At 52.1% G+C, this 18,697-nt stretch overlaps 1 protein-coding gene across 2 annotated transcripts in view; it reads left to right on the forward strand.

Moving 5' to 3' along the window:
- The window catches only part of LOC144098690 (metabotropic glutamate receptor-like), a 241,144-nt gene that overhangs the window by 196,950 nt on the left and 25,497 nt on the right, over positions 1–18,697 (forward strand). For both annotated transcript variants that reach the window (XM_077631506.1, XM_077631505.1), the window contains exons 4-7: positions 5,191–5,711; positions 6,050–6,971; positions 10,882–11,615; positions 12,282–12,608. In XM_077631506.1, the coding sequence (XP_077487632.1) occupies positions 5,241–5,711; positions 6,050–6,971; positions 10,882–11,615; positions 12,282–12,608 (2,454 nt within the window). In that variant the 5' untranslated portion in view covers positions 5,191–5,240. The remainder of the gene's footprint in view (positions 1–5,190; positions 5,712–6,049; positions 6,972–10,881; positions 11,616–12,281; positions 12,609–18,697) is intronic.

Consider the following 18,697-nt stretch of genomic DNA (forward strand, 5'->3'; position numbering starts at 1 on the left):
TTTCAGTGTAGTAAATACCATGTTTAAAGGAAAATGAGGCGATAGCCTAGTGCTCTTGTGTAGTGGCCAGCGAAGCTGCTCTGTTCGCGCCGCCGCGGGTTCGAGTCTCAGTCGTGGCAATATTGTTATATTTTTTTTTACTCAACGTCAAGATCAAGCCTTCGGCGATGAATCGACTTTTGCAACTTTGTTCGTGTAGAACTTTCGATCTAAAACAAGTGTAAGCCATTCACTCAACAGCATAGATAAGGAACTCATTCTGCATGATCACTGCATTACGTGGGAGACATTCAGAGGATCACTACAAAGCCAATTTTTTTTTCCACAAAAGAGCAAAATCCCAGCTCTTCAATGGGCAGGGAGATCGCGACTTGATGATTAACAGCCTTGGGACCTCCCTGTTTCATGCTAGCGACTTTTGAATTTCTTTTTCGCGGGTAATAAGGTATATTGTCACGCCAACGAATCACGTCCTGCAGTTGCCTCCAGCTCTTATGTAATTTAGAAGTTTACGTGTCACTACATCTGCGTGCCTTTCGCACAAACTTCTGATCATCGGCTGAGGACAGAAGGCGTATTGTCAGCGTAACTGATTCTGAAAAGAGTACTTACATAATGTTAATGGAATTGGATTCATAACAGAGAGTACATTTTTATTGCCTTCACCGGGATTTATTTTACATATCGAATATGATGTAAATAGCGAAACTCATAAAAAATAAACAGTCCAGGTTTGATTTTTTTTCTCCCATGTGGTCGCATCAAAAACTGAACCAATCGAGTGAGCATACAGGGTCGTTTTGTTGCGAGGTGGTTTTTTTTTTTAGCTTTTGTTCAATATCATCGTTTCTACCGAGTTTGATTTATAAGACTCCTCTGAGCAATGGCACAAGTTTAGCACTAGCTACTTCCTATGCAGTCATTCCCATCCACCTTCCTTTCCATAAATCTGAATTCTTAAACAAATATTGCGCTCCCTGGTTTCAGCGCAGGAATTCAAGAATGCTAAAAACCTTTCATATCTTCAGTTTTGAGGCAACCGCCCAGGCTTCCACTCCAGACATGGCAACAAGTATCGTTTTTGGGAAGCGGTGACAACGAGGTCGTTTTGAGCTGAGTGCCGGCGCACATACGTGCCACGAGCCAGCCAGACGAGGGAGATGCAAGCGGTGGGGGAAGAAAGGGGAGAATGAGGAGGGGGCTCACGGGAGGGGCGGTCGCCAAAGCGGGAAAGGCAGGAAGGCAGCCGGCGGCGTCGTTGGCCGTCGCAATCCAGGTGTGTCGCGGATCGATAGAGCGCATTATCCGGACCGCTTTTCGATCACGGCCCCATCGATTGACCGAGAGTGGAGGGGAAAGTTGGGAGTGGAAGGTTAGAGGGAGTGCGGAACGTGTAAAGAGACGGTAGTAGAGAGTCCCCGGGAAAGAAATGGAGAGGAGTGGCAGGGGACAGAGGGAGCAGGGAGATAGTGCGATGGAAAGGGGAAGAAAAGTGAAGGAAAAGCAGTGTTTATACAAAGAAAAAATAAATGCAAAACGCGAAACTAAACGAAAAAGAGGTATAGGGATTTTGTAGTGGATGTCCGCGATGAGCTGGATTGAGTCAATTGGAAAGACAGAAGGGAAGGGAAGAGGCGATGGTTTCCCTACACACAACGTCCTCCACTGGAGAGCCTGAAAGTCGGCTTCATTTGCATGGTGACACTAGATTTAGATCCTTGCGTTGGCCTCTGTCGCGTGGACTCTCGGCGGGCGTCGAGGTCCTTCTTTCCCTACCTCCTTTTCCGCTCTTCCCTCCATTCCGTTCGGCTCTCAGCAGGGTCGCCAGCACTCGAGTAATGAATAAGTAACAACCGAGGAAAAATAAGCGGACCCGCGGGCGGCGCCAATTCGTGTTCCAGGAGCAGAGGAACGCTCGGCACCCGAGGGCGCCGTAATTACGCGCCTCCGACGGCGCCCGCACGGGCTTGAGGGCGTTCCGCGCCGAGCCAGCTTTCAGCGGCGGAAGTGCCAAATGCGCCGACGGTCGGTGCGCTTAGCCCCTCTGTGAACGCGTACACGGAGGCTCGTTAGCAGCGCGAAGCCGTAGAGCGGCGCTCTTAAACAGGCCCACAAGTATAGTGAGCGTAAGAATTCGAATGGCTGCCATTTAAGGTAAACCAGTATGGTATGGTATGGTATGGTATGGTATGGTATGGTATGGTATGGTATGGTATGGTATGGTATGGTATGGTATGGTATGGTATGGTATGGTATGGTTATGGTATGGTATGGTATGGTATGGTATGGTATGGTATGGTTTTCTGCGGCCTGATACTATAGTGTACAGCGCGGTGTGGTATGATAACATACCACACCGCGCTGTACACTATAGTATCAGGCCGCAGAAAACTATACCATACCATACCATAACATACCTTACCATACCATAGTATAGCATAGCATGCGTACCATACCATACCATACCATACCATGCCCATACAGGTTTATCTTAAAGGCAGCCATTCTTCGGGCAAGCAGCAAGACTCCTTTATTAGACAATAAAGTTTATTCACTCACTCACTATGACATATCATATAAAGGCGCCAGCGATTCCGTAAAGGTAGAGCAGCCGCCTCGCGTTAAAGAGAACCGGGATTTGTATCCCGGTGCCGCGCAATTCTCCACCGGGTTGGAAAAAAAAAAACTCCGCGTGTCGATAGAATTGCATAACCAGGCCTGGGGTGCGGCTTGATTTCGGTGACCAGAACCGACAACGCACTCCCTCACCAGAACAGGATTTGGCCACTCCGGTGTAGTCGTTGGCCACAACAAACCTTCTATGAACAAACCTTCTATGATATGAAATGTTATGTTACGGTACGGTACGGTACGGTACTGCACGGTAAGGTGGCGTGCGGTGTGGTACGGCATGATATGGTACAGTACTATATGGGATGGTATGGCACGGAAGGTATGTGTAGTGTAGCGTCGCCATGGTGACTCTGGTGGAGAAGTCGTAGCAGAGGGCCCGGAATTAATTTTCTCGCTTGCTTTCTTGTTACTCATGTTTAATAATACAACAATTAGTGCATCGACAAAGAACGTTAACGAGTCAACGAGCGCCACACCGTGGACACGCTCCCTGCTTGTAGTCCGTAGCGATGTCGGTAAAACCTTTCGGTGGAGATTTTGCACCAAGCCTTGGCTGCAACCAGGCCCGCTGCTTACGGCGACGAAGGCTACACGTAGCGCAGCCCGCATGCTAACTGCATGGATGACGCAGAACGCGGAAGCACGGAACACGAGGCGAAAGCTTGTCCTCCCCCCCCCCCCTCCCCCCCTCCCTCTGTTTCAACCAAGAGCACATGTCTCGCGTCGCATCACATACACAAGCTCGAAAAACTATTCCCTTGCTAAAAGCCCGCCCAAGCTGAGCGTTATCATTGTTTTTTTTTTTGCTTCCTGGCTTCTTTACCTATAGTAGACATGTATATCGCATACACAACTGCACCGTAACTCCATTCAAATGCGGAATAGTGCGAAACAGGAACAGTAAATAAATCTAGGGAGTAAAGGGGTCAACGGCAAACACACTGCCGACATGAGAACACGCGCTGTTTCCCTCTCAAATGTCCCTGTGCGCGCATGTGACCGGCATTTCGTAAGCAACCAACTCCCCAGATTTCCCTCGTCGCTTCCACTCACTTTCTTGTTATTTTTTTGTATAATTTCTTCTCCGCCTCGCCTGTATTGACTCCAGTTTCGTTCTCGGATCGAACGAGCAAACAAGAAGCCAGTGGAAATGTGAGCGCTGCATAGACGTCACGTCCGCCGAGCTTTCGCTGCTCCGGACCCATATAGCCGAGTCGAAAATGAAATGGCTCCCAGGGTCCCGCGAGAGTACGGAGCAGCAAAGGAACCCGACAAGAAGAAAAAAAAAGCGCGAAACAGACGGTTACCGAATAAAGTGAGGCGAAGACCGGGCTCGGAATTTGAAATCAGCGAGTCGGCGCTTCTAAATGCGAATTTCTCGCGAGGAAAACCGAAGTCAGTAGCGTTGCTCGTAGGGCGCCCAACACGCATAAATCTCTTTGTGTAAGCGTCGGTAGCGCAACTGTGCCTGCCGCAGGCACGGGATCTTTCTAAAGCGCGCGAGACAAGGCACCACCTTTTGTTTTGTTTTTCTTTTCTGGAAGGCGTCCAAAAGTGTGGAATGCTGCGTTCCTCGTAGACGTTCGGAACTCGGCTTCAATTGCGCCAGGTCACGGGTGATCTGCAAATTCACTGAAAAGAACATACTAAAACGCCACTGCCCTGAGTGAACTAGAAACGTCAGTGGTGCTTTTGTTGCGAGTCGTATTATTTAGTTTTATATAAAAGGCTTCTATGCCGCGTAATGGAAGAAGGGAGATGGTTAAAGGCCTTATCGTTGCTGTAGAACCAGCCAGAGGTCACTGTAACAGCATAGGCCACCGACCTTGTAGTAATGGTCCCTTCCTCCGCGAGTATTATTAAAGCGGAGTAATGGACAAGAGCTTGTGGTCGGGTCGTGCCGTATCGCGTCGTCTCGGTACGACACGACGAGAGTCAGAAGACTAAGGTTTTCTTGATTGTTTGCGCTTCGTGGGCACAAGGGACAAGGTCCGTAGTGTGTCGGTTCGTTGTCTAATTTCGAAACCTTTGGTAGAGACAAATGAGAAAATTGTGAACCATGTTTCGTACTATACGACACCCGCGGTCGAATCCTCGGTGCTCGGATTCCTAAACTTTAGTTCTTTGTTTCGCAGTCCGCGCAAATAGAAGAGCGTTGACCTCGTTAGGCCATCAGAATGACGGCCTGTGTGGCGAGTTGCGCATGTGTTGTCCGTTTCTTGCGCCGTTATCGTTTCGCCGCGGTTCGTTTCATCGTTCGGTCGTCTTTACTACAGTTAAGAAACACAGACACAGAGATTGGCTGAGAAACACAAATCAAGGCGCCAACAGTCTGACGAAGCTGCATCGCCATAAAAACAAAGCTTAATCGACTCGTCATATTGTAAACGTTGGGTTCCAGCGAGCAGTACTCAGGTAGAGCTAGGTATTTCTAGGTCTGACACCGCTACACGCGCTTTCAATACTTTCTGGCCTTGCCCAGACCTGCGGCTGCGTCCCAGAGTCTAGGGGTCACCAGGGGTCACCAGGGGTCACCAGGTGTCGCGCACTCCGCAGGTGGCCGGCAGCGGGTCGCTGGGCGTGGCGCCGGCTGCTGCTGCTGCGACATGCTGAGGCGCCGGGGGCGCAGCAGGTGGGCGTGGCCGCTCCTCTGGCTCTGGCTGTGGCCCTGGCTGTGGCTGGAGCCCCCCGGCGGCTGGGCGATGAAGGCGCACGTGCCGGGGGACATCGTGCTGGGCGGCCTGTTCCCCATCCACGAGAAGGGCGAGCGCACCAGGTGCGGGAAAATCAACAAGGACCGCGGTATCCAGAGGCTGGAGGCCATGCTGTTCGCCATCGACCGCATCAACGAGGACCCGTCGCTGCTCGGCGGCATCCGGCTCGGGGCCACCATCCTGGACACCTGCTCGAGCGACACGTACGCGCTCAACCAGTCGCTCGAGTTCATCCGGGCCTCGCTCAACACCGTGGACACCAACGCCTTCCAGTGCTCGGACGGGGCGCCGCCCAAGCTGCGCTTCAGCAGCCGCGCCATCAGCGGCGTCGTTGGGGGATCCTACTCCGAAGTGTCTCTCCAGGTGCGTTCTTGGCTGCGCTGCGGACGCGTCATCTCTCCGTGCTTCTATGAAAAAGAAGTATGCTTAGACCTCTGAAAAGCCCCACGCTTAAAAACACCCGACAAAATGTCGACCATTTAGAAGAAAATTAAATGTAGAAAAATGTTAATCATTCGATCTTATTATCCTCGATAATCGCTGCCAGAAACGACTATGTGGTGCCGATGGCACCGGCACAGTGCTCCATTGCACCTGCGTAATTCTCACTTGTCATTGCCCTGAAAGAGCTGAATCCTGTATGGTCCGATGTCCGGCAGCAGACTCTACCCCCCTTTCCCTTTCTCTCTTTCCACCGACAGGTGGCCAACCTGCTGCGGCTGTTCCGTATCCCCCAGATCAGCCCTGCCTCGACGGGGACCTCCCTGAGCGACAAGACCCGCTACGACTTCTTCGCGCGCACCGTTCCGCCGGACACGTTCCAGGCGCTCGCCATGGTGGACGTGGTGCAGCGCTTCAACTGGTCCTACGTGTCGCTGGTCACTTCCGAGGGCCAGTACGGCGACTCGGGCATGACCGCCTTCGCGCGGGAGGCCCGCGCGCGCAACATCTGCATCGCCGTCAACGAGAAGGTGCCCCACTCGGCCACCGTGGACACCTTCGACCAGATCTACCAGAACCTGCTGCTCAAGGCCAACGCCCGCGGCGTGGTCCTCTTCACGCGGGCCGAGGACTCGCGCGGAGTCCTGGCTGCCGCCAAGCGGGCCAACCGCACCGAGGACTTCGTCTGGGTGGCCAGCGACGGCTGGGGAAAGCAGGAGAAGCTCGTCGAAGGGCTCGAGGAGGTGGCCGAGGGCGCCATCACCATCGAGCTGGAGTCGCGATTCATACCAGAGTTTGACGCGTACATGCGTAACCTGACGGTGGAGAACAATAGGCGGAACCCGTGGTTCAAGGAGTACTGGGAAGACGTGTTTCAGTGCGTCGTACGCGACGACGATGAGGCCGGCGGCGCGGCAGCGGCGACGACGGCCAGGAGGGGGCCTGGCAGCAACGGGTCGCAGCCCACCTGCTCCAAGAACCTGCGGCTGGACGAATCCGTGGGATACCTGCAGGAGACCAAGGTGCAGTTTGTGTTAGACGCCGTGTACGCGATGGCGCACGCGCTCCATAAGGTGTGGGAGCACCTGTGCGAGCCGCAGAACGAACTCTACTGCAACGCCATGCGAGACCTCGACGGCGGATTGCTGTACAAAAAGTACCTGCTCAACGTCACGTTCGAAGGTGAGGTCGTCGCCTTTCCTGTCTTTTGTTTCGTGCTTTCTTATCTGGTGTCAGTGTGCATGGCAGGTGATACCGGATCATTTATGCGCTATATAACTTGGGTCACATTACAAGAGCCTACGCTTGTAACAGATAGAATTCGGCAACCATCTCTTTCACTGCACAGTTCACCTCAAGTGATGACGTGTGTACGTACCTGGCTCATACGGGATAATTCCTGCTAATTACTTGAGTGTTCACGAGAAATTGTGGTCTTAAGCAATAAACTCCCGCGTTTGCATAGCGTATGTAATTCATTCCCAAGAACCCCACTCTGAAAAATTACTCTATGAAAAGGTTGCAGACAAGGATTTACAGCAGCGAAACTAAGTTTATTTTCGAGACATAGTTGTATACCGCCCAGTGAAATAGTTGTAATGAAATGCCTGCGGCACGAAAGCATAGTAAGACACAGATTAAGACCACTTTTGATGGTCCTCGCTTAGCTAAGGCAGTGCCGTGCTTTGCAACTGCAGACATTTTCTGTACTGTTCACTGTTATATTTCCCACCTGCGCTTTACCTAATAACAACGCAGATGTAAGGTCACATCGGTGCCTCCTGACAGCACACCAATTTTTTCAATATATAACGCCCACTCGACTTCGCATCTATGTGCGCGGTATACATCAGCGTTGCATCGACTTGCTCCAGCGTCTAATTTGTATTTGTTTCTGAATAGCATGATGCTTGAACGCCGGACTTTGCACACCCGTCACACAGGCGCCGCGAAGGCTTTTGAGAATCAGCTGCTTGTGTTAAAAGGCGCATAGTGCGTAGCTTAACGACACAAGTGTTGCGCCTTTGCCGCTAAGGGCTCTGGAGGCGAAGGCGCCCGTCCGAGGCATTTTGCGTCATTCCAGACATTCCATACCAGACATTCAATTTAAATTACAAAAACGTTCACTTCACGCACCTTATGCACAGCAACTGGTGCTAAATTTCCACGATTGCTTCACCTTTGAGCTGAACCGTGTAGCTGCGGCTCTGTTCCTTTAAGGTTCCCGAGCGCCTTGAAGGAGTGCCATGTGACAGGAATATTATGCGAGGTAAACAGTAGAAATCGTTTTGTGTGTTTATCCTTCGCTGCATTTTGACGAATTTTCGCTTAGTTTAGTTCGTCAACTATTTCATTTTATTCATTTGTTTCACTCGGTTTTCGCAGTCGATTGCAGCTGCCGCCGTACAACTTGTACCGCCGCGTACCGTACCGCTATGGGTCAACGATGTCGGTGATTTAAAATGGCTTAGCTACCCATACAGTCACTTTTCTCGTGTATGTGCCCGACCACGTTCACTTAGCGCTTTCCTGAACATCAAAGAACTCTGCAAGAGATTTTGGTGCTTCAATATCAGACGCAAAGAGGCACAGAGATAAAACTCTCTTCTCAGTCAACCGAGATGGCTCTTTCGATGAGCTTCAGCTGAAACGTTCCGTCCGCTACAGCGCGAACACACAAACAAGCGAAAACTGTCAACGCGTGACCCATATCTGAAGCCAGCCCCGAAAGCATCAAGTGCCAGCGTTGAATTTGTAACGCGAGCAGAGCCTTATAGTTCAAGAATGAGAGAGCCAGAAAGGGATGCTAAAAAGGGAAGCGTGTCGAGGGAAAGAAAATGATGAATTATTAAACGACGGCGAAGCAAGGGCCAGCTAGCGGAGGCGCGGATTCAACTTAAAATGAAAGAGATCGCTGCAGGAAGGAAAGAAAGAAAGAAAGAAAGAAAGAAAGAAAGAAAGAAAGAAAGAAAGAAAGAAAGAAAGAAAGAAAGAAAGAAGAAAGAAAGAAAGAAAGAAAGAAAGAAAGAAAGAAAGAAAGAAAAATGAAGAGTTTTAAAAAGAGGCGAAGACTGATAGCCGGCCAGCGAACGGAACGATGACGTGTACATTTTCCGGCATCTTGGGGGTGAGGGGGGCTGGTCCGTGCTCTCGCCGCACTTCAACTAGTCGAGCCGCCGCTTTTAAAGTTCATACATCGCTTCCGCTCGTGCGAGTATGCTCAGCAGTATACGTATAGAAGAGAGGCAGCGGAGGCTGCGTGACTGCAGCCGAACAGTTGGCGCCGATTCCGGTCTCCCTCTCTCTCTCTGGTATGCCTGGAACGGAGCACCGCCTCCTATATGGGTGCCCGCTGTTTTTCTACCTTTATCTCTTCTTCGCCGTAATCCATTATACATGCAAATTAAATCTCCTTTACTGGAGAACTGAGAAGACAAAAAAAAAAAAACACCGGGCAGGCGCGCAGTCGCTCGTCGCGGTTCACTGATGGCGAGAATATGGGTGTATACGCTGAGTAGCGGAGGAGGCCTGGATGATACGGGGGGGGGGGGGGGGGAGAGAGAGAGAGAGAGAAGGGAGAGGAGAGGAGCCCCGTTGCGTATGCAGAAATCGTCGTCTTCGTCATCATTGTCGGGTGCTGCTCTGCTGTTCTTGCTGCTGCTCGCTCACATTTCGCTCAAGGCTTCTCTCGCCTTGGGTGCCGAATGTGGTGGAGTCACGTTTCGGCGACTGGAGATTCATTATCGCCGGCGGGATTGGGAAAAAAAAAGGAAGGGAAGAAAGCGGGAAAATAAAATGGAAAGGTTGATGCGTGGGTTGAGTTGCGGAATGAAACGTGCTGCGCCCGCCGCCTTGGTTCGCTTGGGGACACGAATTCCCCGCCAGCAATCGTCGCAACCTCTGTGTGTGCTCGCTTCTCTTGTGTTGAAGAATGAGGAGCCTTCCCTGACTCTGCTCCATTCTTCATTCTTCTGCTGCTCTGGGCCCCTTCCTTTCGTTGCGTTATGCAACGAGCTACGAGACGCGAACTTTTGCCTGTTTTTTCTGTCGCGTTTTCTTCGACGCTTGCTTGGGACGAATGGAGAGGAAAGGTGATGACAAAACCGGATACGGGAAGAGCGGAAACGTTGTTTCCGAAGCCGGGCGGCACGCGAGGCCGATATGCCGCCGCTCATATATGACGTGCGACGGCTGCGAAAAGAGAGACTAGATTTTTGACAGGCGCGCTGCGTCGCAGTGTCGTCGATCAAACGACGCATGGTTGACTTTTGACCGAAACTCGCTCTCCCTGGAACGAAAGTTGTCGTGCGACGAACCGGCAAACGATCCGTCAAAGTCGCACGTTTTGTGAGCGCCCCTAAATGCCCAGACCTCTCTTTGAGAAAATCTGGAGTAAGCAAAACGCTGTCGCTGTTGCAATGGCTTCGTGGATCTGTTCGTGGAGTCTATTGAGCTGCATAGTTTGCTCCGAGCCAGTGGCTTAATGAAACAGTGAATATTATGAAAGCTTAAACGACAGTATGCAAATGCGTTTCAAGAGATTGACTCCAGTAACTCTCGCGCGATTCAATGCTAGGATCACACAAGCGTATCTTTTTCAGTGTTCCAGGAACACATTTCGCCATGATCCTCTCGTTAATTTTATTTTTCAAGTTCAGCGAACAATATAAGAGGCACTCTCCTGTGTTTTCTCTGAACTTGTCATCTCGACGGCAAGCAAAGTTCTTTGGTCACAGCACGTTAACATATATGCAGTGGACGCTCACGTCGACGTCTTGGTGACAGCGTAAAGGAAGTGAATGGTGGCACGGTATAAAGAGGAAAAAGTTGGGGCAGAACCTTGACACTGTTCTATTATCCTTCTCTGTGAATCCTCTTTTCTTTCTATCTTTTTTTCTTCTGTGCACTCGAGAGAAATCGGCATAACCCTGTAGCTCAGTTATCCGCCGCGGTGCAGCCGCAGTTTGGTGGTTGTTCTCTGCCGCTGGAACTCCTCCGGGTTTTAAACTTTCCGCTGGCTAGTTTGTTGCGTCCTGCCTCCGTGTGTGTCAGCGTTGGTCACGTGATCAGCAGCCCCTTGCCTCCTGCGCAGACATGGCAGGCAGCGTGGTCCGGTTCGACCCCAAGGGCGACGGCCTGGCGCCGTACCGCATCTACAACTACCAGCGGCAGCCCAACGGTTCGCGCTACGAGTACCGAACCGTGGGCCGGTGGCTGGACGAGCTCCAGCTGAACGTGGACGAGGTTCGCTGGAGCCGGGGCAGCCGCCGCGTGCCGGTGTCCATCTGCAGCCCGCAGTGCGGCGTCGGCGAGATCAAGATCGTGCAGGCCGGCGACACGTGCTGCTGGATTTGCAACCGCTGCGAGCCGTGGCAGTTCGTGCTGGACGAGTTCACGTGCGCCGACTGCGGGGACGGCCGCTGGCCGTACGCGCACAAGCTGAGCTGCTACAACCTGACGCTGCAGTACATGCGCTTCGACTCGATCTTCGCCGTGGTGCCCGTGGTGATCGCCTGCCTGGGCATCGTGCTCACGCTGGCCGTGATGGCCGTCTTCGTGGCCAACAACGAGACGCCCATCGTGAAGGCGTCGGGCCGCGAGCTGAGCTACCTGCTGCTCTCCGGCATCCTCATCTGCTACCTCATGACGTTCGTGCTGCTGCTCAAGCCGGCGCCGGCGTCGTGCGCCTCGCAGCGCTTCGGCGTCGGCCTCGGCTTCTCCATCATCTACAGCGCGCTGCTCACCAAGACGAACCGCATCTCGCGCATCTTCGAGAGCGCCCGCCGCTCGGCGAGGAGGCCGTCCTTCATCAGCCCAAAGTCTCAGGTCGGTGCTGCACCCGAGCCAGCCACAATGTGCGAACGAAAGGGGCCAGCGAGACTAAAAGAAATCGGGTAATTGATAGAGCGAATAAATAAGGAAAGACAAAAACAGAAGAGTGAGGAACACATGCTTTGGGGTGGGAAAGATGTGCTTCTGGCATGAAGAGTCCGAAGGAACCTTCTGGGTTCAGGAACGAATGAGTGCAGAAATCATTTCATACTAGCGGATGTGTGGGCGACTCAGTCAGTGATCAACGCATTAAATTGAGTCTGCCTATCGTTAAGACGCTGTTTAATGACTCCTAAAGTGTTTTACTCTCATTCTATGATCAACGCATTAAAGTGAGTCTGCCTATAGTTAAGACGCTGTTTAATGACTCCTAAACTGTTTTACTCTCATTCTATGATCAACGCATTAAAGTGAGTCTGCCTATAGTTAAGACGTTGTTTAATGATTAGTAAAGCGTTTTACTAACTCGGCACTTTTGATCCGCTGAAACCTGCATGCCTAGTACGCCATGTTCCAACTAGCAGGCAGTGGTATACTATATATTGTGCTGACAATGCGCCGCACATGCCAGGGCGCCCAAGTCTGCTCGAACCAGGACCAGTCCCCGCACTCTCCAGCTAACAGTCGTTCCTGTCCACTACCTGCCACACCCCATTCCAGGTGGTGATCTCGCTCATGCTGATCTCGGTGCAAGTGGTCGCAAGCGTGGTGTGGTTCGTGGTGGAGCCTCCGAGCGTGCGCCGCGAGCATCCGGACGGCAAGCGCGACCAGGTGATCCTCAAGTGCCGCATCAAGGACTCCAGCTTCCTGGTGTCGCTGGTCTACAACATGATGCTCATCTGCGTGTGCACCGTGTACGCCATCAAGACGCGCAAGATACCCGAGAACTTCAACGAGTCCAAGTTCATCGGCTTCACCATGTACACCACCTGCATCATCTGGCTCGCCTTCGTGCCCATCTACTTCGGCACCGGCAACTCGTTCCAGGTAATGATGGAGCGCGCGGCAACGAGCCGGTCTTTGGCGCGTCTGTGATCGCACGTGCGTGAGATGCTTAGCGTACGATCCCCGGCAGACAGATGGTGGCAGCGTAGCGCGCTCAGAGCAACGGCCGGGGCAAATGCGTGGCGAAGAAAATTCCTCCGCTTTGCATGGAATGGGGCGAGTGCAGCAGTGCCTAACGGCGATGATATACTTGCGACCGATAATAACGGCCTCGAGCGAAGGCGTATAGTGATAAGTGATAAGTGATCCATGGCAGAAAGTGGCCGAGGGCGGTAGCCGATAACGGTACTTGCGGTTGACTACGTCGAATACGTCTAGCGACGGTCTATGGCAGAGTACAACTTCTGGGTCTGATAGGAGCGTATCAGTGGCCTTGCTGGCAGACACAGGCGTGGGTACGGGGAAGCACTAAGAAAGACCACGGGGACAATTCTGCCATCTGTGAAGTGTTGAAACCCTGGAGAACCCACCAGCCTACTGACGCGAGCTCTTTCTTAGCGATATTCGAAACAGATCAGCTGTGTCGGTAGCAAGTAGCAGCAGCTCACGACAAGCGCAGAACAAGCGGTACTCAGCGAAGGAGGTTTCTATCAGATCTCCGCGTACGTCGAAGCGAGAGCAAACACTGAGGCACCTATGTAAACACTGGTCGCTAAACACAGTTGAAACTGCTTAACGGAATATTTTGAAGCAATAGCTTCACTACTAGAGGTGTGCTTCCCATGACCTCCAAGGCTCAGCCATGGTCAAGCTTTCAGTTTATAAGTTTGAAGAACCAGTGAATGGTCAGTGGTCAGACCAATGGTCAAGTCATTGCAAAGGTCAAAGGTTGAGGTCCAGGTCAAAAGTCAAGGTCATTTCAAGGGCAAGTCAAGGTCACCACGGTCGTCAAGGTCACGTCAAACTCAGCCAAAATCGGGCCACGTGATTGACTTTGGCTCGCCGAGGAGTCTAAACGCGGCGTTTACGTGATCGGTCGTGACGTCGCACCCTCCTTTCAACCGAGTGCATAAAGGGAGGAGCGCAGGGGCGCCAAAGAATGCATGCGGTGTTCACGTGCTAGACCGTCACGTCACGGTCTCCTAAACCGAGTACATAACGGAAGGAGCGGTGGCGGTGAAGCTACCGCTTCTCCCTCGGTTTAACCAAAGCTAAACCACCGTTAATTTTTATGCGTTAATAGCGTGCCTGAATGAAGAAGAAAGACCGAACTATTGCCACAGTTACTTGCTAGCAGGAAAAAAAATTCATCGGGACATTTCGCCGTAATTTCTACTACCGCTCAATCATTTACCACCCGTCTGTCTCGACACCAAATGCACTGTGATTCGTTAAATGTGCACAATAATCCAAGCTCTCTTCAACAGGAGACCAACAGCGGATTTTCTCATGGGTACGCTAAAAACAAAAGCAACGATGGAATGCTCCATTTTGTGAGCGAACGTAGCAGCGGTTAAAAAAAAAATCGAAAACAATGGTTCCCCCCTAGTGCAGCTTGCCTTTACTGCGCTGGCAGATTTGTTTGGTGTCGAAGAATTCCGCCGGAATTCGCGGCTCGCTCCGGGAGAGGAAGGGCTAAATGTTAGCGATGGAGATCGTTGAAAGTCGGTCGGCGCGAAACTCGCATTCATTCCCCGTGCGCGGAGATATACGCTGTCATTAAAGCGACGCTAACTTTGCGCCCATCAGTGGTTAATTTGTGACTGGCAGCGCAGAAAGTTGTAATGATCTTCGGGGTGGCGAACAGAACGAACAATGGCATTTTATGTCTTCTCATTTCTTTATTTATTGTTTTTGGCTCGGCTTTGTGCTGGTTTTTGCATTCCTAAGTTCTCTATTTTGTGCGCTTAACACTTGAGTGTTTTTTTTTTGCTTGCTTATTACCTTCGTAAAGCGGAGGTGAGCGCATCGTAATGGTACGGCCAATTATTCAGGAAACAATAACGGCACGTGGCTTAACCGGATTGGAGGATTTGGATAAACGCCATCAAGCAACTGAATTTACTTTTGCGACGTGTACTTAAAAGCCTCTAGAGATATTCCGGGTACTGTTGGTATCTACATGTATGTACATCGTGATGGAGAGTCCTGATTGAGCGCATAGTTTTGAAAGGGTTTGCATTAAAGGTCATTAGAGCAGTGAAGAATACAATGCTGGAGAGAACAGGTTGAATTTTATGTTGTGAGAGAACGCAGTCATGCGCGGGTTGAAATGCGCGTCTATTGGACGCCCCTGAGCGCGATTTGGTTCCGTCTGCTGCCTAATAAATTATTTGGTGCTGGTTATCCATACAGCTGCCGCTGGAGGATAAACGCTTACGTCGTCCTAGTCGGGTGTCGCTAATGTGTTGTTTGAACTTTTTTTTTTTATTCTGGAGGGGGCAAGGAGAGAGGGGGTACTTCTCACCTCCACACGTCTTCAGCATTGTTGTCATCTTTGCTTTCCTGAATTCGTCGTTGTCTTAATTTTTAGAACAAAATTCAAAATTCAACCAAGTTTCTTCCGTGTGTGCCGGGTTAAAAAAAATCATACCCGCATGACCGTAGCGTTACATAGCGCTGTTAATCCTGCTTTCGTCCACAACAAATGCCTTCAGACGACGATAACGGGCGAATAGCAGATTATTACCGAAGTGGCTTCACCTCCATACACTCTATTACTTTGCCCTAAAATTCTAGCTGCGTGCTCCACCCCTCTCTCTCTCTCTTATTTATTTATTTATTTTGTAAGGCTAAAGACGAAGATGCGTCTGATGATTTGAAAAGACGAAGACGAGGTGACAGTGTTCTCGAGAGTTTTTGCCAGCGCTACGCTTGTGTGTCTTTCGCCGATCTGATCCCAGACTGCTGCCGTTGCCGTTCCCGTCGCCCCAGTACCTCGTAACAAACCCCCCGTTACATTTGGTGGAGGTGCTGGGTAAAAACATCGGCCCTGGAGCTCCGTAGTCGTGCTCTCCCGGCGCGCACGATGCCTGAGGACGTCCAACACCAGGCCGTACAAGTGGGCCAGGCTGTCATCTGTGCCGGCTCTCTTCGTCAACGGGACCCGACCATTTTCAGCGGGACTGACGAGAACGATGTGGAAGATTGGCTCACATCGTACGAGCGGGTGAGCGTATACAACAAATGGGACGATGTGACGAAGCTAAACAACGTCATCTTTTATCTCGCCGGTGTGGCTAACCTCTGGTATCGCAACCATGAGGCAGATATTCAAACCTGGTCTATTTTTAAGACTAAATTTGCAGACGTATTTGGTCGACCGGCTGTCAGGCAACTCCGAGCCGAACAGCGATTGCGTGAACGATCTCAGCAGGCTAGTGAAAGCTTCACTAGCTACATTGAAGATGTCGTCGACTTGTGCAAGCGGGTCAACGCTCGTATGTCGGAAGCCGACAAGATCCAACACATCTTGAAAGGCATCGATGACGACGCTTTTCAGATGCTTCTAGCGCGCGACTTGCGTACCGTTGCTGAAGTCGTCACGCTGTGTCAAAGCTTTGAGCAGTTGCGCAAGCAGCGGATTCTGACACGCCAGCGGCCACAGCAGGTTGAGTCGCTCGCTGGGCTCACGCCTGCTCCTGACCCCTCGCTGCTACAGCAGATTAAAGACTTCGTGCGGGAAGAAGTGGCACGTCAACTTTCCTTTCTGCCGAGCGCTCACGACCGACCATCATATCTGACTCCAGCGCTCCGACATACAATTCAAGAGCAAGTTGCTGAGGCTCTTCCACCGGCTCATCCGTCACCACCTGTCACGGTTCCGCTGACATACGCTGACGTTGTCGCCAGACCACAACCTGTGGCGGCTCCGCTCACATATGCCGAAGCCGTCGCGAGACCGCCTCCTGTCGCGGCTCCAGTGACATATGCCGATGTCGTAGCAAGACCGCAGCCGCCAATCTATAGTGCGCCTCCGGCGCATTTGCGAGGGCCAGTGGCTTACCGACGACCTACTCCAAGGGTCAGCGATTCCTGGCGCACAACGGACAATCGGCCGATTTGCTTCTTTTGTGGTCTCCCAGGTCATGTAGCTCGGCATTGCCGCCGTCGTCTCCCGGACGCGGAAATTCCTCCCCAAGCTCCTGGGTACTGGCCCCCACCGAGTCAGTACTCTGTACCAGCTGCGCCGCCGCAAAGTCGTACTTCCTCGCCGGACCGTTCTACCCTCTCCAGCCGCCGGCCCTCTTCTCCACGACGCCGGTCTATTTCGCCTATGCGACGTCGCCCCACCGCTAACCAGGAGGAAAACTAGGCGCCGCAGTTCCTGAGGCGAGAACTGCGTCCACAACGAACTTCGAAAGGCCTCATCCGTCAGCCGCTAACCTCATTGAAATTTCCGTCGACGGCGTTTCTGTCATGGCGCTTGTCGACACTGGTGCTGCCGTTTCCGTCATGGACGCAAAGCTGTGTAGTTCTTTAAGAAAAGTAAGGACGCCAATTGCTGGACTCTCACTGCGCACCGCCAGCGCTCAGAACATCCAGCCGTCAGCAGCGTGTACCGCTCGCGTTGTAATCCAGGGGACCATTTATGCCGTCGAATTCGTCGTACTGCCCTGCTGTTCTCATGCTGTTATCCTGGGCTGGGATTTCCTATCGCGCCATGCTGCTATCATCGATTGTGCTCGAGCTGAAGTCGAGTTCTCTCACCTGCCCGAAGCTGTCTTGGACACTGCCCCTCCTGGTGCCTGTGTTAAGGCCCTAGTTGCCGAAGACATTGACCTGCCTCCCTGCTCTTCAGTCCTCGTACCTCTCTCTTGCGGCCCTCTTCGCGACGACACTGTCCTCTTCACTCCGTCCCCTATCTTTCTGCACCGCAAGTGTCTGCCTCTGCCATACGCTGTACTGACTATATCCGCTGGCCTCTCCGTACTGTTCGTGTCTAACCCATTCTCGTTCCCCAACGCCTTGCGCCTAGGTGAATGTCTCGGCACGGTACAACCATTCGCGTCTCTGCTCATCCGCGAAGAGACGGACGACGCGCCGCACCTCTCCATAGCCGCACTCAGCCCACCTACTGCTGCGCCCGATCCCTCCTCAACCGAAGCATTCCTTCGCTCCATCGACGACAACCTTCCAGCGCCGCAAAGGGCACAGCTTCTCACTTTACTTAATCAGTTTCGCTCATCATTTGACTCACATCAAAGTTCCTTGGGCCAAACTTCCACTGTCACCCATGCCATCGACACAGGTGACCACGCACCGCTGCGACAACGTCCCTATCGTGTGTCTGTCGCCGAGCGCCAAGTTATTGAAGACCAAGTCGACAAGATGCTCCAGAGCGGCGTCATTCAGCCCTCAAGCAGCCCATGGGCGTCGCCTGTGGTGCTCGTCAAAAAGAAGGATGGCTCCATACGCTTCTGTGTAGATTACCGCCGCCTTAATAAGATTACGCGCAAAGATGTCTATCCCCTCCCGCGCATAGACGACGCTCTGGACTCTTTGCAAGGGGCCGAACTCTTTTCATCTCTTGATTTGCGTTCCGGGTACTGGCAAGTTCCTATGAAAAAAGCCGATCGCCCCAAAACCGCCTTTGTGACACCGGATGGCTTGTATGAATTTACGGTGATGCCCTTCGGGCTTTGTAACGCCCCCGCGACTTTTGAGAGGATGATGGACACCATTTTGCGCGGACTTAAGTGGAAGACATGCCTTTGCTACCTCGACGACATTGTGGTCTTTTCCCCGGACTTTGACACCCACCTCTCCCGTTTGAAGCACGTCTTGACCTGCCTCTCTGACGCCGGCCTGCAGCTGAACTTAAAAAAATGCCGTTTTGCCGCTCGTCAATTAACCATCTTAGGTCATGTTGTCTCTAAGCAGGGCGTCAGTCCCGACCCAGCGAAACTTCGTGCTGTGGTTGACTTTCCCAAACCTACCTCCATCAAAGACCTGCGCAGCTTCCTGGGTTTGTGCTCATATTTCCGCCGGTTTATTCGCAACTTTGCGTCCATTGCTGCGCCTTTGACTCAACTGCTGTCTGGAAGTGCGGATTTATCACTGTGGTCTCCAGCGTGCGACGACGCATACACCACCTTGCGCCGTCTCCTCACGGCGCCGCCCATTCTGCG

The sequence above is a fragment of the Amblyomma americanum genome, chromosome 7 (assembly GCF_052857255.1).
Source record: "Amblyomma americanum isolate KBUSLIRL-KWMA chromosome 7, ASM5285725v1, whole genome shotgun sequence".
In the NCBI taxonomy this organism is placed as follows: domain Eukaryota; kingdom Metazoa; phylum Arthropoda; class Arachnida; order Ixodida; family Ixodidae; genus Amblyomma; species Amblyomma americanum.